Source organism: Cynocephalus volans, chromosome 13 (assembly GCF_027409185.1).
Source record: "Cynocephalus volans isolate mCynVol1 chromosome 13, mCynVol1.pri, whole genome shotgun sequence".
NCBI classification, from domain to species: Eukaryota; Metazoa; Chordata; class Mammalia; order Dermoptera; family Cynocephalidae; genus Cynocephalus; species Cynocephalus volans.
The window spans coordinates 99473420-99498183 of NC_084472.1; the positions used below are offsets into that span (position 1 = coordinate 99473420).

The 24764-nt window shown below is 37.1% G+C and overlaps 1 protein-coding gene across 1 annotated transcript in view; it reads left to right on the forward strand.

Annotated features, from left to right (window-relative positions):
- DLC1 (DLC1 Rho GTPase activating protein) overlaps nucleotides 1-24764 on the forward strand; it is a 356326-nt gene that overhangs the window by 160061 nt on the left and 171501 nt on the right. The window contains exon 4 of the mRNA XM_063076558.1: nucleotides 13432-13465. Within this exon, the coding sequence (XP_062932628.1) occupies nucleotides 13432-13465 (34 nt within the window). The remainder of the gene's footprint in view (nucleotides 1-13431; nucleotides 13466-24764) is intronic.

A 24764-nucleotide genomic window follows, 5' to 3' on the forward strand; every position in this document is an offset into this window, starting at 1 on the left:
GTGCTACCAAATATTTTCTTTTGTTAATTCCAGAAAATAGATAATTAGATGAAGTTGCACCCAGTACAAAAGTTAGTTATACCCCAAGAGAATCTCAACTTCTCAAAATGAAGAGATAATAGGGAAAGTTTCTAATCCATGTCATAAATAACAGAAGTCATGAGGCCAAGTATTCCAAATGGATATCAGCAAGAATTTAAGATAATAAGCAGTATTTTGTTGATGTTTAGAACTAGAATTCGTTTGATGTAGTGCCAGTTTAATCATTTAAAACCCAAACCAGACTTTTGTTAACCCTAAAGTCACAAAACGCGACAGTGGTTGGAGAAGAGTACTGAAAGGAGTTGGGTAGGGGGAAGCAGAAAATAGTGCAACAGTTGTATAGGGATTGATGTTTGCAAGCATTCTTTGCCAGCGAGGGGGGTGGGAATGAGACCTTAATTAGAATGCAAAGTTACCCTTTAAGGCCAGGTATCTTTTACAAACATACCATATTATTTTCACTTTTTTGAGTATTTTTTATTGTGTTGTGCTCATAATCAGAAAGTTTTAACTAAGCAGCCACCAAACCAGTAATACCTATTAGAGGTATAACTAGGCCCTTTAGCATCACTGCTGATTGGTGAAAAATTCCAGACCTGCCAAAGCTAGCTCCATCTGAAGTGCTCCTTGTCAGCACCCAGATTTGGAGTTAACTTCACTCAGTTGTTTCTTTGGAGGAGAGCCATCCCATAAGGCTAAACTGCAGAGCATTCAATCTGTCTCATGAGAGTGTATAAACATTTTCTAGTGTGGTCATAAAAACGAAGCCTTCTCCTTTTGCTCTGGTAAGTGTCCTCTTAGCCAGTTATGTCTAGTTCAGAAGGAAGAGGGTGAAAGGTCAGCCTGCCCAGGACTGACGTGTAGAATAGGACAGTGTGCACAGGGCTGAACTTGGTGTTAAAGTTTGCTGTTCCTTTACCACCCGTGGCACCCACCATTAGGGATCTCAGGGATGATTAGTGTTCAATTACTCCGTTAAGCCCACATTCCAATTAGTTTTTTGGGTTTTGTTTTGTTTGCAGTAATTGAAAACAATACAAAAATATTTGGTTTCTAACTTTCTTTTCCTATACCTAGATATAATACAGGTATTTACAGAAAAAGGAATATAGCAGTCCAAGAGAGGCTATGTAGGGTACAGGTTAAAAACATGGACTTAATCTGGTAAAATCCTGCGTTCAGATCCTGAGTTGGCTATTTGCTAACGGTGAGATCTTGGTCAAGTACGTTACCTTTTCTCTTTGTGACTTGGTTTCGTCATATGTAGAATGAAACAGTGGCAGTACCCCTTCGTTGGGTAGTACTGTATGAGCTGGCATGCACGACGTGCTTAGTAAAAGTGCCTGGCGTAGGGTCAGCACTCAGGAAGTGCCTATTCCCCATGTCACTGAAGCATTTGACCATCACTTTGCCCACTTATTCACAAAATCCTGACCCTTTGGTTTCTATACCGGACTCTCTTTTGATCACAACTTGCTTCTGTGACATTTTTTCTTGATCCTCTTTCCACTCTCCTCAACTTCTGCCTGACTTTGTAAATGCAGTCCTCTTAACGGTCCTCATTCAAACTTCTTTTTCTTCTATACTCTCTCCCTGTGTCTTTAATCTGGGCCCTTCTTCCCCCCACCTTCCCGCTCCACACACCATACACAGCCCAGGGTAGACATGAGCATATGCCTCACTGAAATTGACCCAGAAAAGTACTGAACATGATCACTTCATCTCTGTCTTTCTCCTAGAACCCTAATTTATTTTCTTCTCTCTCCATCTCCTATCTTCTGTCTAGCCTTTTTAAAGTTATTGCAAATATATTTTGCAATAAAGTCAAAATTGTATCTAACTTCTAAAGTTATATTTAAATGTCATTTAACCATGCTATGTCTATAAAGTCTTTACTTTTGTATCTAATATGCAAATCATTTTATGGATTTTCTATAGAAAATTTAGTATTGAAGCAATTCAGTCTAAACACAAATAGTTTCATATTTGCTAATTAATTATCTTCCCATCCATGTTTACAAACAAATATTGGCTTGTTGCTAATGCTATTACTTAATCTTAAACTACTTAATTTTGATGATTCTAATCTCATTACCAGCCAAAATTAAAAATATGTCAGTGCCACAAATTATATCTCACAGAAGGCTCAGAATTAGCTGACCCATTTGAAATGCAGTGTTCTGGTACTAAAATAGACTTTAAGGATATGTCAGTGATTCTTAAGACATTTTTTTCACTTATTACAATCCATTCTTCACTTCACCCTCCACATAAGAGGGTGAAGAGAGAGAGGGGATTTCCCTGCTCATGCATAAAAGAAAGAAATAGAGGTGTATCAATCAAGGATCCTGTAGAAAACAGAAGGAACATTTGAAATAGGATTACATGAGGAGGGATTCGTTGCACAGGGACTATTTACAAAGGTGTGGGGTAAGAGAAACACATGGCGTAGTTCAGTAACCAGGGGCTTAGTAGCAGCTGAGCTGATCACCCAAAACCCAAAAGACCAGAGAAAGAAACAATGAACAGAACCGAGTGTGAAAGAGTCAGCAGTCAGATGCCTTAAGAAAAGCAACAACGCTTGGTGAAAAGACACAACCAATTCCAGGCAACCATTCCAAGTGGGATCCAGGGAACTAAACCCTTCAACCTCACTCTCCTCCGCCTTTGTATCTCCTACTGGGGCTCCCCATAATCCCAACCTACCTGGACTTAAAACCTGGAATCCATGAGAAGTGTTCCATATAAATTATCATCCAAAGCGGGACACTTTTGAGAGTTAAAAGGATTGTTAAAATTATCATTACTGCAAGAAAAGAAACATGCTACTCCACAGTTACAGAACCGTTGTAGATTTATACCATACAATTAATGAGGGAACCACCGTAGCAAGAGCGCCCCTACTACTCTGCACATTCTGTGGCAGAGCTGCTCCACCTGTTTGCCCCATGTGTCTCACAGACACCTAACCCACATTTCCCTCCTACCCTGGCAAACTCCAGAGCACAACTGGCCGGTACACCAAGAGACTGGCTGGGCAGTACCACCAGACCTTTCTGTCACCACCAGAAACCCACAGAAGTTAGCTGTCCCTAACCACTGTATCTGAGTGCACTTTGTTAAACCAGAGAGCAATCTGTGTGCTGTTCTTGAAAGGGAGGTGTTTGTTAGATTACACCTGGAAATGAGCAGGGATAGAAAAGCTGTTAATCACTTAATCGTCTTTCGGATTTAACTACATGTTAAAATGCAAACTTTGTTCTCTGTGTGTGCATCTCACACAATAGTAGACAAGACTGTAGAAGCTGCAAATGCAAACCCACCCTGGCTTATTTTAACGCACTGTTAATATTTTGTGCTATCAAAAAATAAGCATTCCGAGACAATTGTTAAACTGATCAGGAGGCCCATGTAAGTCAAAAGTGTAAATCAAAATTATCCCATGCAAACTGAGGCATATGACCCCTACTTCTTTTTGTCCAGGTCAGCCTTCCTGCACAGAGGACAGGGCAGGAAGGAAATCTACAGGGGCAAATGGAGATTAATGAACAAAAGGGGGAATTCAGGTTATCAGCATGGTGAGAGAAATTGAGCGGGGCTGCATGACCTTGTGGTTTAGGTAGAGAGGTCACAGAATAGTTATGTTACAAAGGGCAGGCAATTGAAAGGCCGCAACATCAAGTTCACCTCTAAATTAATCCATCTTTCTTCTACACACTGTAGACACCTCTGACATTTTATAGATTGATTCAGGTATGTACCTCAGAGATGCTAACAAGGACATCTCTTCTGCCCAAGCATCCATGCGCAGAGAGCAAAACATTTCAAAAGATCTCAGTGTTGATACAATTTACAACTTTGAAAGTGCCAAATATTTGGTTATTATTTGATTAGCATCCTCATTTCAAAAGCTCTTGTGATTTTTTTAACCAGTCTCTATTAGTCTTCTGCTACTCCAAATTTCTCCCTTAATTCCCAATCACTTGCAGTGGATTTTATCCACTCTTAGGCCTGAAGTGATGAGCTTCTGTATTAGTCTGCTTTGTGTTGCTATAACAGAAATACCTGAGACTGGGTAATTTATGAGGAAAAGAGGTTTATTTGGCTTATGATTCTGGGACAGCTGCATCTGGCATGGGCCTCAGGCTGCTTCTACTCTCAGCAGAAAGCAGCAGGCAGCCGGCGGGTATAAGCAGATCACATGGCAAGAGGAAGCAAGAGAGAGAGAAAGAGAGGAGGTGCCAGGATCTTTTTAAACAACCAGCTCTTGCAGGAACTAATAGAGATCTCACTCATTAACCCTCCCTCCCCCAGGGAGAGCATTAATCCATTCATAAGGGATCCACCCCCATGACTCAATCAGTTTCCAACACTGCCACATTGGGGATCAAATATCCACATGAGTTTTGGAGGGGACAACACATCCAAACTCCGTCAGCTTCATTAGAGCTGCATCAGAGAACCTTTATTCTCAGGCAAAGTAGAACTGTATTTCAACGGATCCTGGTATCACAGTGTAAATAAGGTATTGGGGGTTACAGCACACATAAGATACAAAATGCATATCAAATTTGTTAGTGAATATTACTACAATAAATATAACAAAAATGTTTCTGGGCCCCAGCCAAGAGCCCACTTACCTGAAGTAATATTTGATAAGAATAAATTCCAATTCAGTGAAAAAGGTTATAGTTTGTCATAAAGAGATTTACATATATCTTTTAAGTAGTTTTAGTCTTTATATTTTTTGCAGTTCTGACTTAATGGTATATATTCTGGGTTTCTGTTAGAAGACTGGTTCTACCAAATGTTTTTAAATTGGAAGTTATGAGACTATGAGAATATTAGTAAATTTTTGGTAAGACAGATGAACATTCAGACATTGAATTATTGAAATGGGTCTAAGCTTATATTTAAATATAATTGGTAGTACTTAACCTGACCAGATATGAGTATTATATTAAGTATTAAGAAGAAGTATTAAGAGACTTCTAAGAGACTAATTGAAAGTATGCAAAACAAATAAATTCATGATGCAAGTTATTTTTTTCATAAGCTAGATATTATATGCAGCATTAACAAATACTTTACCTGTATACTTTTATCCAAGTCTATTACTAATATTGTATATATATATATATATATATACACACACGCACACATTATATATATTGAAATAATTTCTGAATCGTGTTTGGAATTTACTTTAGTTTGGGGAAATTCAATAAATGATAAATCCTGTTACAAGTTTTGATGAAATGTGAGTGGTGGTCCCAGGGATCTCCTCCAGTTCAGAGGTCATGCAAAGGTCACATGAGTGCAGAAGACAAATTTTCTGCATCTTCTGGTACTTCAGCATGCCTAGAATTGGGAGGCTGCTCCTCTGTGTGAGGACCAAGTAGAAGAGCATCACTTGCTGACCCCTGGGGGAAAAAGAATAGCGTCGTCGAGTAACAGCTGGTGACAGACCTCAAATTAAAGGTGAGGGAAGAGGACAGTAGTCTTCATACTTGGCTTCGTAAGACTTAAGGGAAAGAGCAGACAAAAAAAATGTTTATCACAGAAGATCGAGGGTACTTCAAAAAGTTCATGGAAAGATTTATATTATCTTTTAACTCTACTTTTCCATACATTTTTTGAAGTACCCTTGTAATTAAAAATAGTTCAAAATAAGTAAAGGAGGAATGAATGTGTGGAAACAAGTTAGTCTGACGGAAGGAAGAGGAGGATGCAGAGACAAACGACCTGTGCTTGCTTTGTAGTGTTTCTGAATAAATACAAGTCTATAGCTATTTTTATCTTGTGTTAATAAATACAACAATAGGAAAAGTTTCCACTTGTACAGCTCCTTAATCATCTTTTTCGGTGCAGCAATTTCATGTCACCCTCACAAATAGCCCTGGGATGTAGGCACTATATCTACCCTTATTTTACAGATGAGAAAACTGAGCTCAGAGAGTTCTAGAAACTTAGAAAGTCACCAAGCTAATTAGTGGCAGCAAGGGACCTAGTCACCTCTAATTTTTTGCTTCAGTCTTCAGTCTTGGTTTCACAAAATTACTTCTTTTTACAACATGTCTTCCATTTATTTTAGTGTCATCTCAGTACTTAGCAAAAGACTGTGCAGGTAGTGGGTATTTATCATGTGTCTGTTAACTGGTTAATTAGAACGAGGCACAAAAGTATGAGAGTCTTAGAGAACATTACTAAGGACTGATCATTCTTGGAAAAGGGAGAATCATTAAAGCATTTTAAGGAAAACAGTGCTGCTGGGAGTGAAAACTGCAACAGAGATGGCAGCCTTAGCAATGCTCATCAGATCCTATGAGAAGGAAAGTTTCACATCAGCAAAAAATCTATGACTTGAGCTAGGAAAACGAAAGCATCGACAAAATGAAAAAAGCCATTGTCAGGGATACTGGGAAGAGTAGAAATGGCATAACTTTAATATCGAAGGTCAGACGAATCTCCGGTGGACACCATCTAACAAGAAGAAGGATAAACAGCTATTTTGACTCAATTGCTCTCTACATAAATTGGCTAGCTTGAGTATCATCTTTACTGAAAAAAATATCTACCTGCCTATGGTACTCCTGAATTGTGAGCTTTCATAGATCAGATTTACAAAACCGAAGTTACCTTGAACAGAGTTTCTAAGTGGATACCGTATGGAAATCATTGCACAAAACAATAGAGAATACTTTCAAAGAATTTGCAAATTTAAGGATATATATATAGATATATATTTAGAGAGAGAGAGAGAGAGAGAGAGAGGAGGGAGAGAGAGAGAGAAAGAGAGAGAGAGAGGGAGGGAGAGGGAGAATGCATTTGTCCATTGAAATTTATGAACATATTCAAGTACTGCAGCAACTATTCTTTTTCCAGAATTACTCAGGTGAAACCTAAGATCAAATAATGTTTTAAAATAAATAACTCACATATTTACAAAAACAGAGCTACTGAAACAGCCAAGGACACAAACAAAAGAGAACGAATACAATTTCAAAATTATGTAAAGCTATGCAAAGAGTAAGATTATTAGGCCAAAATGTTAAGTTATTGTAGTTCCTACAATTGAACATTGCATTTAGTACTAAACTTCCCTAATAGCAAAGCTGGGGCAAGAGATAGAATTTGTTAAAATCTGAAAGGAATTGATAGCATGGAAATGTATCCAAAGGATATTGAACTATGTCATGAATAATATCTTCAATGGAGGATTTATTGGAGATACGAAAACATTGTAATTAAGAATTCCAGGAAAAACTGAGAAGAGTTAAAGTTCATGTGACCCAGTCGTGGGGCTTTCTGTTTATCTCGCTAAACAAAGAATTAGAAAACAAAACGAAAACCTTAGGACAATGATTAGCATTTCTCTTAGACCATAGTTCCAGATAAAAATGGCCTCAACCAGAGTTTTACCAAGAGCTGGACAGCCTAAAATTCAATATTTAGCTATTTGAAGTGAGCATGGAATGGCATATTCTATAGGGTTTGTTGAAGAGAGAGTCACCAGTTTTAATTAGCATAAGTTCCAGTGTGATGAAAAGGAAAAAAAAAATGTTTTTAAAGATCAGAAGCCCAACTTGTATTTTTATCCAATGGAGAATCATCCCATTTCTACTCGAAGATGGACCACAAATGTACATGTGAGAAGCACCAAGACATCCCTCAAGAATGAACTTTGTCATTGTTCAAATGCTTAAACAGCTATTTTAACCTGAGACCCCAAATTTCTACACCGTAGAATATAATTTTGGTCCACAGACCTGTAAAGACAGTCGTTACAGTCATCAATTTGGGGGGAAAAATAAAATGTTCCTCAATATGGCTGACAACTTTTATCAAATAAGATATGTCAATGTTTTTAGAAATAGGAATACACAACACAAATTACATTTCTCAGATAATTGTGCATGCATTTATTTCACTTTGGTTATAATATTTGTATTCCTTGAAAACAATCTTTGTACCAGCATAACATCTCTTCTTTCTGTAAGTGAATTTCCATTATATTTCATTATCTGGTTAAGAAACTAAGTTAAATTGGAATCATGAACACTAGGAAGGATAAGACTATGGTGACCTTTTGACTTCATCAGTCTTATGAATAATGGTACTGGACACAGTGCTATAAGACCCAGATTCTAACCCACTCCTTATTTGGTCTGCTAAAGTCCTGTAGCACTGGGCAAGTCACTTAACCTGCCCAGGTCTGAACATCCTCATAGGCAAAATAATAAAGAAAGAACTAATCAGTGTTTTCCAAAGTATCGTACATAGATTACCAGTGGTACACCGGCTGCTTCAGAGATAAACATTTTAAATTTTAGTAGTTACTTGTTTTCGTGTGTATTATGAATAATATACCCAACAAATCAAACCCATAAATGTATGCATTTTATTTTTATTATTAAGAATAAGTCAAGAAAAAAAGATAAATTTATTTAAATTTGATTTTTTAAGTTATTAAATAAATAATTTATAGATGACATATGCAAGTAGTAAAAATGGTGAAGGTGTTATTTTGTATTTGAAGAACTGAAGTTTGGGAAACATGATTGAAGATCTCGAAGGTCCCTTCACCATGAAGGACCTATGTTTTCAGTGGAAGAATGACAATTGTCAAAACTAGAGAAATACTTTGTTAATCAAAATACATGATATCAGATTGCCAATCAGACACAACTCTTCAATGAACTTCTTTGTTCGAATGAAAGCAAACAGAAATCATTGACTGTCTAACAATGCTGCAGACTGGAGTGCTTTCAAGTCTTTAAATGGAGAAGAGATGGGGGAAAAAAAATCATTTTTCTCTTCTAAGTTGTCTTTCATGTCTTCCCAACATGTGAATCCCAAAACACTTCCTGTTGCCCATTGTGCCATCACTGAAGGATATTTTCCAGCAATTTCCAAGGACATATTTAGTTATTTTGAAATTTCTCTGTAAAAATACTTTTTGTTCCCACAAAAAGTGTTTTAAAAGAAAAATAATAAATTACTCTGTCCCTGACTCTTCTATGGATTAAACTGCTTTAAAAAAGGCAAATGAAGGAAATTCATATAGAACAAAGCACAGTATTGCATATAGTTGTGTGAACATCTCTAATATTTGAAAACATGTGAAACAAGCATTGCCTATAAAGAGAGAGAGCACAAAATAAATGTTAGTGCTCTGTTTTGTACCTCAGGACAAAAAAAATTATCTCTTCATGGAACCTAGGGGTAGAATCTTCCAGACAATCATAGCTGCCCATTGTTTGAAGAGATGGCTTTCAAAGGGCCTTCTTAGTGGTAGTATTCTACAGCCCTGATTCCAAAAAACCAGGAGGAAAATTTTTTAGACAAGTGAGGGAAATGGCATAGTAATAAAATTAACATATTAAAGAGGAAAAATTGTATTCCTTTTTCACCTAAAATCATCAAGAAGTGCAATCAATTGGAATGTTTCAATTGTCATTATACTAAAATGGATTCAGATATGACATCTATTACTTAAGTTGCTGTTTATGTTAGCAACTTCTGTGCAGTTGGTTTAACTTCCTAAAAGATGTCCAGGTGACGTCCTCCTATAAGTGCAAAAAAACTGTCCTAACAGCAGACCAAAAAAACCCAACATATGTCTGTAACATTTCCACAAGGCATGTCAGAACCATCACTTCCCCAACCATGGTTCACATCCAAAATCACCAACAGTCTAAGATCCCACACACAGCTTTAAAAGATCTCATTAAGAAAAAGCAAATTATTTCCTTCTCTTTTACTAAAAAGCTTTCTTTTTAATGACTTTTTAAAAACATCTTAACAGGCCAACTTAAAGGAAAACCTTTACATGTGGAGAGCTGTTAGAGGGTCAGTGTATGGGGGGATAAGGGTGGTTGTGAACCTTAGAAAATGTTGTTATCCTATCATTTGAATATCACAGAAAAGAATAACAAAAGACTATGAATGATATTTTCCCTCTCATTTGGAAGTTATTAGTAGACTTTCTCTTGTTCCATTGAGAAATAAGAGAAGAAAATATGAAGTTACAGGGAACCCATATGGCCAGCAGAAAAAAAATCCTATTTAATTGCTTTATTGCCAGAAATGTTAAATCACTTCCTGAGGATGCAGTTCAAATGAAACATATGGCAGTTATTAGCAAAAACCCCTAATGAATTCAAAAATATGCTTTTTATGGGAGCTTTCTCATAAGCAATACACATACATGATATTTAAACTGTATATACAAATATGCATTTGGTATTTTAATTCCACACACGTTTGAAGAACGTCTACTCTGTACCAGATCATAGAGCCAGCTTGCATGGAATGTTTCTTTCTAAACCCAGAAATAGATACAACCCTATGGGACTCCAGGACCTGGACCCAAATCTAGCGATGCATGTTTGTAGAAGTCAGCGGCAAGAAGAATCTCCACACCAGTGCCTCCTTCCCGAGGGTTCAGTGCCCAAGAAAACCATTGTTTCCACCTGGGTAGTCCTAATTATCTACCATCTTCCCACTCCTTTTAATGCCACACCAGTGACAGCGCTGATCACTGCCGTTCAGCATCTGCTACAAGGAACTACTCTTTGCCTTCTCATCTATCTTATTCAATTCATAAGGAAGAAAACTTTGTTAAGGGTTTTTGTACCTAGGATAATGTAAGGCATGTAATTAAGAATCAACAAACAGCCTTAACTAATTGAAAACCAAATGTCAGCATATTCTAATTTTATGATTTTCACCTCTGGGAAATTTCACAAATGTAGATCAATTTATTCATAAACCATCTTCTAGGAGACAATTCTCCCTCAAACTCAAAAATAAATTAGCTGAGCGTTATCCAGCTATTATTATTATGTGGTTTCACTTTAAAGGAGAAGTTATAAAATTGTATGCACACTAGATTTTGACTATTCTTTCTCCACATTGTAATATGGCCGTTGCAGTAATTTAGTGGACCTGACCTTCAGTAGCTTGAAGAATCACGCAGAATGTGGTGAGATTCCAAAGTAATTGGCATTGGCTGCATGAAATACTAGCATTGGACATATGATCACTAAAATATCTTTGCTTCAAAACCCAACTCATTAATTATGATTTTAATTAAATATTACATATGCTCAGTTACATACTTTTGTAATCAAGTAAAATATAGAAAAGGCCTGTCTTTGTCACTAATCAACCTGTGATTTAGGGCAAGACATTAAATTTGCCTTAAGAGCCTTAGCTATAAGAGGAGACAGCTTACTCAGATAATTTCTAACTGTCCCAGACAGATATGCCTGCATAGATATTTTGTAAACCAGTCAATGTCTTATCATGGAATCTCTCCAAACTTCCTTCTTCATTCGTTTCAACATACTCTGATTAGTGTGGCATCACAGGCCAGCATGACGGTGGTTGTGTCAAGCTTCCGTTGCTGACCATGTGACCTCACAAAAGTTACTTTACTTTCCAGGACTTCATGGGGTTGTTCTAAGGATTGAGTGAATTTATGCAGATAAAAGCTTAAAACTGTGCCTTGCACATACTAAGTATACAGTAAGTATTAGCTATTTTTATACCGAGGAATTTTCTCCCTGGACATCCATTAATTGCCTATTACCAACCTTTACAGTCTTGTCCATGAAAGGGTTTCTGTTTTGTTTTGTTGTTTGTTTGCTTTCTACAAAAGAGAAAATTTAATTTAAAATTCCTTGTCTCCAGTCAGGGAGTAAATGCAGGGGCTAGGCTGAAAATGTAACACATAGTGTGGATTTAGTTCTGCTTTTAAATACTTTTTAAAAGAGACACATGAAAAGTAAACAAACACCATCAAAACTATAGGAAAACTTTCTTGTAAAGGAAGGAACTAGCTTTCCTATTGTATTGAATCAGAGAAGTTCTTGAAGGAGAAGGAAAAATCAGATGACGCTGCTGTAAATGAAAGGATGCTCAGGAAAATGCCTGAAACGTGCACCTCTGCTTGATCCTGGTCTCTGGGCCGGATCCTCCACTCCGCCATTTGATAGCCTGATATTCTCTTCATGGCTGCATCTTTGGGAGGCTGTGGAGTTGATTTTCACAGCCAGAGAACAAGTGCTGAATAACAAAATTAAAAGATTAAGTCCAATATACTTACAATATTGATCAGTCTTGCCAAAATAACCTCCCCACACACCCCACACACCCTCCATTTTCTGTCCATAGAGAGATCTTTACCTTATTTGAATAGTGGCACCAATCTCCAAATCCCCTAAATTCCAAAGGTGAGGATGTCAGCAGTAATCAATATCTCACAAAGATATAGGCATCTTGATACTCGATGTTTCTGGAAATGAAGATCGATGCTCTTTTCTTGGGCTAATCTGCAACAGAGTTGCACTTGGGCTTTTCCCTCTTCCTCTCCCCTCTCTCTCTGTCTCTCTCTGTCTCTCTGTCTCTCTGTCTCTGTCTCTCTCTCTCTCTCTCTCTCTCTCTCTCTCTCACACACACACACACACACATGTTCACAACAACATTAATAACATTTGAGCGTGCTTTTCTTATTCCAGCTCCACAGAACTTGTTCCAAAGAGGAGTAAACACATCACTTCCAGACTCATCCTGTGGTCAGTGGTTGTGGGATAGAAGGTCTCAAATCCCAATTGGTCAGGTAGATTAATAAAAGGCTTCTAGTACAGGTTAAAAACTCCACGCTAACTGTATTTTATACATGAATAACTGAGGCTAATGAGAACCAGAAATTCAACTTCCTTCATTTGTTTTAGGGTATCCTAGTTAACAGCAGAACTAGACAATTAAGCTTTAAGTCTTTTGAAATATCTCACGCTGAATCCTGTTTTTAAAATAATGATAGTTATACATGCTTTGAATCAAACTTCTAAACCTTTCATATCACTGGGCCAATCAATGCCCATACTGATAAATTTTAAGAGCAGCTGTCTTTTTCCTGAGGACATCATATGCTTTATAAAAGCTGCAAATCTGAGCCTTGAGAGGTAACATAGTTCCTTCAAGGGCACACAGAAAATAAGGGACAGGACAGAGATTTGAAATGCCCCAAAACTGACCAAACCATTTGCTTTTTCTGCCTCCCAAAACAAAGAAATTGAACTACAAAAATTCTACCCAAATTCAAAGAATGTTTTTAGACTCATTTATTGCCAATGTCTTTTAAAGATAATATGGGTATATGTTAAATAGAGTCTATATTGAGACACACAATTACATTTTGATTTACAGTTATCACAGCCAGATCTAGTGATTTTAGTGATAGTTCCAAATGCTTATTTTTCTATTGTTAGGCTCTATTTAATTTTTGCTCCACTTATGGTACTCCATTTTATTCCTAATGATGTTATTTGATATTTCTTTGTAATAATACTATCATTTTTTGGCTTTTCTTTTCTTTTTCAGATGATTCCAGGTATTTCAGAGAAGGAAAATGCTGGTAAGTTGACATTTTGGTTGTGTTTTCTCTCCTATCTATTTTAGAATAAAATTGCATCTTAAAGTAGACATTTCATTAAATATCTGAGATGTATAAATCTCATCAATGTCTGGGGAAATGTTGTTGTTGAATTCCTGAAAAATGAATTTATTTTGCTCAAAATGTAAGACAACATGTATGTGATTTTCCAACATGACATTACACTGTGTTAGAATAAGATATGTGCTTCCTGTAGCCTTGCCAGTAACTGCAACCACTTTTTTTTTCTTAAGAAAAAAAAATATTAGATGTTGATCGATGTACTGAGGAATGGTCTTTGGAAATTGGTTGTAAATAATTATCAAAATTGATATTTGAATCTTAAGTTGCTTATTCAGTAGTCATAGGAAAAGATGTACTTGATGTTTAAAGCTGATGCTGTACTATCAAAAATAGTTATGAAACAATATGAATAATTGTGTTGGAAAAAAATTATAATATTTTTCTGTTTTCTGTGCTATGATTATAACTGTTTAACAGTATATGGGAAATGGGTAAGGACTGGTGAAAAACATAGAAATATGAAAAATTAGACTTGGATTGGTGGAATTATCTGCTTTTTAAAAATCTTTTTATCTTTCTCAATATTGTCGTATGTGTTCTGTGTAATTAAAACAAAAAACAAAAACAGATTAAAGGTGGTCAATCATACGTAAAGCACATCACTTGTTTCATAGTAGTTTTTAAGAGCCATGTTAAAAGTTTATAGTATCATCTAAGAGAAGATATCATGATTTCAAGTGTTTTTTTTACACTATAGCATTAGAGTTTGTCTGATGTGATTTTTACACTGAGGATATTCTCTTTCTATTTTAGTAATCTTATTTTTGCCACGAAATGGTTTTTGAACAAAAGTTTTCATAGGTTGTATCCTTCTTTGCGCTAAACTTTTTTCTCATGTTTGAATTGTGTCTGATGTCTTTACTCTAACAATGTTGAAAGGTAACCCTTCAGAACAGAAGGAAAATATTGAAATGGCATCGTGTGTCAGTTCAAGAGAAAAACTGCTCAATCCAACAATGCACTGGTAGTACACAGATTAATGACATGCACAGTATTAAGTGAATTTAAATGACAGTTCCAAAGCTCATACCTTAAATAGATTGTGTTAGCTATCTAATTAGGACAAGAAATAAATGGTTAAAGCATATGCATCACAAAGAAAAAGAATTTAGCAGGAGTCGTGCTTTTATTTATTTATTATTTATTTATTTATTTGTTTGTTTGTTTGTTTATTTATTTATGTATCTTGGATTCTGACATTCTCTATACTTCCCAAGATTAGCTGCGATTTCAACGAAGTCTAGCAAAACAAAGTTGTCATCTTATTCCAGAATATCAACAAATTGTTTCCTATCCCAAGGAATAAATGAGGATATGTTGTCGGCTGGTGGGAAGAGGGAGGAAGGACTGGAAATGCCATTGCCTGAGGAAACAGAGAGGCAAAGAGCAACCCCCTCCCTCCTCCACGTAAACTGTGGGAGATGACAGCACTACTTTTTATCAAACTTCTGAAATATTTTAAAAATATTATTAAAAACAAAGAACTAATTAAACAGAAAAACACAACTGTAATGCAATCACCACTTTTTGTCACAATTCTGGAAATTTCCCTCCTCAGGAACAACAACAACAAAATGTGAAATTAATGGTCACTCTTTATTTAACAACCTTTTGTATACAATCTTTTCTGTACTGCTGGGGCACAAATTACAAGAGCTGACAGAATCAGTTCCCAGAGGTTCCATAAGATGATCTGTGAACAGTAGGACCCACTGATTGAAAAACTCATATATGACCCACCCTGACCCCAGGCCCCTGGATGCCCCATCTCAGATACTTAACAACCCAGTGGGGACTGATGAGAGCAGAGCCTGGCTTCTCCTGCATATTCAAACATTAGAAGGATTGGAATTTACTCCATAATGAATAATGCGCTATGTTCAGGAGGAAATACAATTTTGTTTGATAATATAAATATAAGAAAGAAAATTTTTTGTCAGTGGATTTACCTGTTTACCTGTCAGTGAATTTACCTATTTATAAATGCTTATGTTTGAATATTTTATGAGTAACTGTGACAGATGTGACAATTTGAAAGAGAGTATGATTTATTTCAAAAGTTTTAAAGGACCATAACAGTCTGGGCAATTTAACTCTTGTATTTCTAAATTTTATTACGCTCTTTATTATGCTCTATTTAGAATATTAAAAATATTTTGAGTGTTTTGTACACAAATGTGAATCTCTGTATTTCTATCTCTAAGAATCTCTGTTTTTAAGCCTCTAGTAGACAGAGGAACAGCCATTGAGGAGGATCCACTCAATCTTCTGGGGGTTAATTGAGCTCTTAAATAGGATTAAGCTTCATACCCACCCCTAAGGCCTATCTTTTTTTTACTGTCTTGCTAAATGAATGTAGCTTATTGTTCCTTATTAAGAAAGTCTATTTTTAATCTGTGTGACCTCTCATCCAAGCCAACTGGAACCAACTCTACCAGGCTTTGTGATGCTCTAAACAAAGTCATTTGGGGTACATTCCATCAATCACTCCTGAATTGCAGATGTGTGGTTGTCTCTGTGTGTGCTGAAAGTAGCCATCTTCTATTCTGGTTCATGTTGCTGTGTTAACAGCCCAATGGGATAAATTCTGCTGCTTGTCCCCTACCTAGTGATGGCAAAAAACTCCAAGAGGAAACCATTTAGTAACAGCCTCCTATGGACTCATTCGTTTCTCAGATACTTACTGAACAGCAGCATGGTCTAGGCATCATATCAGGTTCTATCAAGGAAGCAATTATGAATAAGGCCTGGTCTATGCCCTGAAGGAACTCAAACTCTAATTGGAGAATATCCCAGAAAGTTGGCACCCTCTTTCTCCTCTTCTAAATTGAGAATTTCTTAATCCAGCTTATTCAAAAAGCTTCCTAGGAAAAGAATCAAATTAAATATGTTTGTCAGGAAACTATCAGAATGTGCATTCCTAGGATCTGAAATAGAGTGCAACCAATTTGTTTTGTAAATAATTAGAACTCATCACACAAGTATCGATATGTATAATTGTATCCAATACATAATATTTTCATGTACCTTCCATTATGCCACTGGAGTCTGTGTGCTCCTAAAGAACAGGCCCAATGCCATTGGTATATTCTCCACACATCTGCTTCCTATCTGGGTGGCCTTGAGCAAGTGACTTAATTTCCTATGTCCCTCATTTCTGGAGTATAAATAAGAATCCACTATGATGCTGTGGTAAGGCAACAATGCTTGGCACAAAGCAAGCCCTACAACATGGTAGGTGGCTTTTTATGATAACTGGCTGTGTTTATGACCAGGGTGTGTGCAGGCCAAATAAATGCTAGCTGTGTCCCTGCTGTCCGTGTGTGCTCCAGGAGTCCTTAAACACTTCCTTGGGGCTCCTCCAAGCAACTGCTGTCCATGTGGAAGAAAGATCTCTCTCTCTCCACAAGTCTTCTGAGTGATATAATTCAGACAAAGGTTATCACAGCATAGGCAGAGTTGGTCACATTTTTAAAAATTCTCAGAAATTCTTTTCTTTCTAAGGCTGAAATTGTGAAAAGATAATCTTTGATTTTCACAAAAGATCAGCCCCTGAGAAGTATATGCTTTGTGTCCCATTTTCCTTCTCCAACCCTAATCCCTGTGGTAATTATTTCCTGTCTACCCAGCAACCCAGCAGATATCCTGCCATGCCCAACTCCTGCCCACAACCCTGTCACTGCCGTCTTCCCACCACCCCTCGTGCATGCCTCCCCCATTGCTTTCATTTGGGGCTCCACCTTCCCCTGGACTGGTTTCCCTGACTTAACCTATCATTCTACCAGTCCACTCTGCACCATCACCAGTTATCTTTGAATAGCGTGATGTGGTTATGTCAATTCTAGCTCCAACATTTTCTCTGTCTCTCTATGGTCTATAGGATAAGTCAAACTTTCCTGCTTGACCTCCCTGGCCATTTTTCATCTGGATGCAGTAAAACGTATTTATTGCACTGGATATGTTTGTTTCACCTCTCAAATGCATCCTCCCTCTACTTTTCTCTGGCTCTGCGTCCTGGGAGGCTGACCAGCGTGGACTAAATCAAAGGGCTTCCCTCCTTTCTGTTCCCCCCACTCAGCCAGTGGGAGCCTCCGCAGGAGCCTGCGGGTGGGGGGATGGTGGGCCACTGAGGTTGGGTAGTTCATTCCCCCAGCTGCCTGCATCACTGCTTGTGTCCATTAGGCTCACAAATTAGTTTATTGGATGAGAACATCTTTTAATGGCTTGAAAGAAAATTACCATATCAATTTTTTGTTAACACATTTAAAATAAAATAGAGAGATGGTTTTTTCATACTTTAAAATGCATCTTTAAAAATAGACACGGCCCTTTCTACACCAGTTTTCAGGTTCTGACAACCATTCTCTTTTTTTTTTTTTTTTTTTTTTGTGACCAGTAAGGGGATTGCAACCCTTGGCTTGGTGTCGCCCACACCACGCTCAGCCAGTGAGTGCACAGGCCATCCTTATTTAGGATCCGAACCCGCGGCCACAGCACACCCAGCGCCGCCCTCACTCGAGTGAGCCACCAGGTTGGCCCCTGACAACCATTCTCTTCTCTTGCCCTGTGGTTTCCCTACACTTTATAAATAGTCCTGTTACTAAACTCCCCTCAATTTACCCAATGTTTCGTTTGTTTCCCACTAGGCATCTCACTGATATACCTACCAATATTTTCTCTTCTTTTTATTCCTTTATTTGGTTGGTTGGTTGGTTGGTCCAACTACAGCCACCATATCCAAACTCAGAACTCCTTTTAACTCTGTCTTTCTACTTTTGCCTAGATCTGTGGCATCTTATTAAAAAATATAAATAATAGGTAAAGATAGATATAGAAGTAGAAAGAAAGATGGTTTATTCAGAAAAATAAAATAAAAAGGACTGTGTTTTTCTTCATTCTAAATGAGAATACAAAGCTTCATTTAATCCTGGGGATGAGAAATACACCTACCTTTACAATTTAGAATGCGTCCTCTATTGAATAGAATCATGTAACTTAGAACATGAGCATTGCATTTTTGTCACTAAAATGTGATTCTGAGCATATGTGAAATGTAGTAATATGGTGTAATACAAAATCTCATTCTAAAATTACATCACAGAGCACCTTGTAAATTTTGTCAGGCTACATGGCAGCCCATGGGAAAAATACAATTATCATTAGCCAGTAATGGCATTTTTTAGTTTCTCTGTCTTGAAATCTTACTTGTTTCATTAGATCCAACAATACCACCTCCTTAATGAATTATTTCCCAGGCAGAGTTAGTCACTGGTTATTTTATACTCCTAATAAAAACTCTGTGTTTTCTGTTGCAGTTTTATTATCTCACTTATCCTGCTTGGCTGTGTGTCCTCTTCTCCAGGCCATGAGTTTTACAGGGTCAGGAATATTGTCTTTGTGTGCCCTCAAACTAAAACAGCTATTAACACATAGTAGGTGTTCTGTAAATATGTGCTAATCGATAAATTATAATTACAAAGATGCTTTGACTTCAGTATTAATGATTTAGAGTTAATATGGCTCTAAACCTTTTTGTTCACCCTTTCTCCCCTCTGACCACCTCTGTTACTCCTACCACCCCCATACAACTGCCAAATATCTCTTCCAGGTAATTAATTCATGGTGCTATTTGGGGATCTAGTTCATATAAATGTGTAAAGGGCACCATTGAAAAAGATGACTTAAAATCTGTCTTCGGTTGCCTTTCTTAGTCATTTTTCTTAGAATATTTTTTCTCCTGCCTCAAGGTTATTTAGTTGGCCAGAAAATGTTAAAAATCAAGATAATGAATTATTATAGCCTGAAACAGTTGTGAAAGATAGCTTTCAGAAGCATATAACAGAGTCATAGTCTCTCCAAACTTTGTGTTGTGGCTAGTAAGGCAAAAATAGAAATCAAACACTTCTTTGTGACAAATGTGCAAGAGGAAAACTCAAGGTTTAAAATTTCAGTCCACGCTCCTTGTAACATACTAAATAACAAAGCCCAGACCTGGTGCTTCTTACAATTTTTTTGGCTGCTTTTGATCACTGTGAAGGGAAATGCAGATGACCAAAAAAAAGGAAAAGAAAACTAAAATGAAAAGACACTTCCCTCTTTTCCAGTCTGATCATTGCTTCGATTCAGAGAATTATCCATGCAATCTCTTTCACTCTAAGCCAGTCTCCCATCTTTACAGATCGAAAGAGATTTGATGAAAACAGCAAAATAGGCACTGCCCTATTTTACGTCTCCATGTTAGTACAGATCTGATGGGTTTTATTGCTTTTTCACCCACTAGACTGTGAACACCCTGAAAGACAGAATTTTGTTTCATTCAACTGTACTTCCAATGCCTGGCATTATTGTAGTTGCTTGATGTTTGGTAAATGAATAAATAAATGAGATCTTTTAAAAATCAGCAAATGCTTTATTCTATATGCATAATACTCTTGAGGCCAAATATAGAATCTTACACTCATAATTCTATCCTAAGTGAAGCTCTTTAACTGCAAAGACCCCCAAGTTTCCAGGTTTCAGCAGGATCTGAAAATTGCCTTTACCTGGCCAGATTGAGCTTTGGCCAACATTCCAAATTCCCTTTTACTTTCAGAAAATGAATTTCATTATTTTTATACTAATGGCTTATAAATACTCATTTGCTTCACTTTTTAAGGATTATAGTCTCTGCTTGCCTGCTTTTTTATGAGGAAGGAATTTAGGGTATGCTCACACATAACCTCTCAGTTTTTCTGAAATCTAATGTAAACTAACCCATGAAAAGTTGGCTGTGGGTGACCAGGCTGTTGAGAGGAAACACATTAGCTTTCAGGTATCCAGGAATTCATGAAAAATATAAGTAAGCTATTCTTACTTATTTTTACTTAATGCCAGAGATTTTGACCTCATAGCATATTTTTAAATGCCAACAACTTTCTAAATGTTCCTTAGTTTTCTATTGGTGTTTTGGTTATTGCTAAGTAGGTAAAACAAATCTACTGTATTACTAGAACCAATAAGACATATTTCCTTTTCCTCTCAATTATATTTCTTTTGTGTGTGTGTGGTGGGTAAATTGCTTTTAATTCTAGTAGAAAAGTTAAAATACAAAAGTAAAAAAAATGATAAAAAATGTTAAAAGATATACTCCTCTCAATTATATTTCAAGCAACACAGATACATGATAATTTCTTTTAACAAGTTCCAATCCAAATGTTACCTTCCACACTCAGGATGCTCTTCCCAGGTCTCTGCAGCTGACGGTGGCACTTCACTGGGGTGATGTATTTCTGTTCATGAACTATCTTCCATATCAAGCTGTGAGCTCCTTGAAGGCAGAAGCCTCCCATTTCTACTTTGTCCCCCACACCCACTAGAGAGCCTTGCTCAGAGCAGGTGCTCAAAAAATAGTTTTGAACCAGCCCATTTATTCGACATACCAAACAGGTCAATTAATCTTCAGTCTATCAAGGACCAGGATTTTTCAGAATATTTGTCAAGCTGCCAGCAGTGTGAAGAGGTGGCTATGAATTATCAGTATGGGCTAATGAGAAAGCTTAGCATTTCAGTGTTTTAACTGCCTTTGACATTTTATCAGTAGAAAAAATTATTTCTAATTTTCAATCTTCCGTGAAGAAAGACAATTTATGAAAAGCTCTCTCTATATCAGTTTTATTTAGAAAGTGGTAAAAGAACTTCCACTTAGTTCAAAATCATATCTGATCATTTTTTAGATGACTTCAAATATCTACTTTTATAGAGTTCCCAGTCCAGTTTTCAGTTACTTTTCTTACTGTGAATATATACACAAATATGTACAGTGATTCTAGTTTCTTTGGAGAGGTACATTTACTTTGGAAAGTTGCATGCAATAAGTATTACTTTGACCTGTCTGAGTAGGAAATGACCTACAATTCTGCTGGCATGACTACATTTTTTTTCTTATATTAATACTCCAATGGATTTGAAGCACTTTGATTTGTTTTTTTATAGGTGAGAGTTTGAGATCAATATCTCTTCCAAATAAATTCATAGATGTTTCTATTTTAGAATTTCAGACATGATGTTGCAATATGGTTTATCTAAGCGAGAAATCCTAGATGGTTATCAACAACTATAACAAATTAACTGATGACTAAGAAAAAGCTGGTGCCCACCTTGTTGCGAGCAGACTGTGCAGAAAACTAATTTGGCTATTTCAGGAGAAGAGTGCATCAGGAATTTAAGAAGCTATTTTGGCCTGACTACTGTAATCAGGTAGAAAAGATCTCACAGAGTTCTCAAAGTGATGCTTAAGCAAAATGGTCACCAAAAAGCCCTCACTGGCTCAGCACAATGAGATACTGGGTTTTTTTGTTTGTAAAAGTTCCCCAAACATTGAGCTTCCCCAGAAGACATATTCCAGAGACTTGAAACTGCTAACGTTATGAACTTCTTGATATAAATATTAAATCAATTCCTTCCTGTAGATTTAAAGAAATGGATAGATGGAGGATAACAGTACAGTTAATCACTAATTTACCTACCACTTTGTCTATGGTCTTCTCGGATATATTTATTCATTGTTTTCCCCATTGTGCTGTGATTTCCTGAAAAGCAGACACTTTTCCTGCACCTCTATAAAGTCAGCCTCTTAACAGATGTTTGAGTGACTGTTATCAAAATGAGTCATTGACTAGATAACAGTAGGCATCTACTCTGTACCTGCACGTTTCTATGCACTTTACAGACATGAGATCATTTAATCCTCTAGTAACCCGATGAGTTAAGGGTTATTGTTATTCAAATTATAGAGATGAGGAATCTGAGAGTCAGAGAGGTTTCCTAAGATACCCAGAGTCACACTGTGGCCAAGGCAGGATTCAAAGCAAGCAATGCAGAGCAGCGTGCATGCTCTTAACCACTATGCTGTATCTAGTGGTTAAATGCAGAGACTCCTTAGGCTGAAGAATACATTTTTCCATAATCTGGCCTTACCCTTCCCTCCCAACCTTATCTGCCATCCGTCCTTCTGCTGCTGTAACCATGGTAACAACCTCACTTCTCTGCTGCATTTGCTTCTGCATAACTTGACCTTCACTCCTCCTGTTTCCCTTCCAGAAATTATTTCCTCCATCCCGCAAGGACTCGTTTGTGTTCCACCTTCACAATGAAGTTTTGTATGGTAACCTCTGCTCATATTAATTCATACTCTTTAATGATACAACTACAGCATATATAACCTGAACTGGTTATTTTCACACTTAATCATACAGGGACTGTCACTGTCTTTTGAGTGTTGTATTTGTCTCAGCCTTGCCTCCCAACAGTCTTTTAAGCATCTTTTGTCACTTAGCACAATGCTGTGCACCTAAAAGGAGCTTATTCAACTAATAAACAGGCTTTTTTTTTTTTTTAGCAGTTTTACGTTCACAGCAAAATTGAGCAGAAAGTATAGCTTGAACCATAAGACATTCTAGTAAAGGCAAAACCATGAAGACAGTAAAAAGATCAGTGGTGGCCAGAGGTTTCAAAGGAGAGAGGCATGAAGAGGCAGAGCACAGGGCATTTTAGGGCAGTGAAACTACTTTGCATGGTACTGTCACGCCACATTATGCAGCTTTTTTCAGGTGGGCTTCTTTCGCTCAGCAGTGTGCATTTAAGTTTCCTCTATGTCTTTTTGTAACCTGACAGTTCACTTCATTTTAGTGCTGAATAATATTCCATTGTATTAATATACCATAGTGAAGGGGGCTTATTAAATAAATTTTTAATGTAAAAACTTTTTTTAAAAAAACTCATAAATCATAAAATATGTTACACACTCCACTAATATTAACTTTTACCCTTCTTCCTTAGGCTTCCTTCTGTTAGCCATTGATTTTAATTACTTAATTTCTCTCCTTTGGAATTCAAGTTTCTAAAAGAAAAATACTACAACTAATATATTATTGATAGCTACAATTTAGTATTGATAGCTATAATTTATTGGGTACCTACAATGCAGTGCTGAGAAGAGAGCTATGTGCTTTCTCTGCATTATTTTTAACACTCACTATGCTATCTGGTACATGAATTTCCCTTGCTCCAAAACTGATGCTTTCTCTACCTCTCCATGCCCTATGTCACCACTTGTCCCACTTCCAAGTATGCTGATAAAAGAATGACCAAAATTAGTAAAATTATAATAGTTCATATAATTTATGCAATCTACATATTCCTGTCCTTATGCCTTTGCTGCTGAAGTTTACTGTCTCAAAACTAGTCTGCTGTTACCGTTTTCTCCAAATCGCTCTTCCTTCAAGCATCAGCTTTACTGCTGCTTTGTGCATAAAGCCTCTTAGACCCAAACACGTTTCATTGCTCGTCTTATCTTCAGCCCTTGAAAGAATCAACCTGTGTGTGCTATGACCCCTCGCATCCTAACTCATGACTAGAGTCAATTAACTGGGTGGGTGGGGTGGAAGTGGGGGCACACTTGACTCAGGCCAGAGAATGCATTGGTTGACCAGTGGCCAAGTGTGCTTTCTCTCTCCCCCCAACTTTAAATGATGAGCCAGAGAGATTCAATCTGCAGCAGGTGCGTTAGCTGAAAGTTCACATAGACTGTGAGGTGGAGTAACAGGAAACCATTCTGCAAAGAGGAGCAGGATAGTGGAACGATAGGGCCAGGACAGAGAAATTAGAGACAACACAAACTAGAGAAAGAGATGGAGAAAGTAGCTGACTCCATCTCAGATGACTCCCTGTGTGTCAGCTCCAGCTCTCAAGAGACCCCTGTCCCACCTCTGTAGAATATCTCTGGATCCTTATGCATTAGGTATTTATATTTATGGGGTACAGAGTTGACAGTCAGAATTTGTATAATGTGTGACGATCAAATCAATATTAATCACATGTTCATCATTACAAATCATAAGTATTCTTTTTATCTCTTACCCAATTACTCTCTACTCCCTTCCTTCTCCCCTTTTCCCACCTCTAGTAACTATAGGTCTGTTCTCTCCTTCTGGATGTTCAATGTTTTATTGTGGCCTTTCTTTCTTTCTTTGCTCCCACTTATGAGAGAGGACATGCAGCATTTCTCTCTCTGTGCCTGGCTTATTTCACTTAACATAATTTTCTCCAAGCTCATCCATGTTGCTGCGAATGACAGAACTTCATTCTTTTTTATGGCTTAGTAGGATTCCATTGTGTACATTTTTAAAAATAGTCTTCAAGAGAAGAAAAATCAGAATTC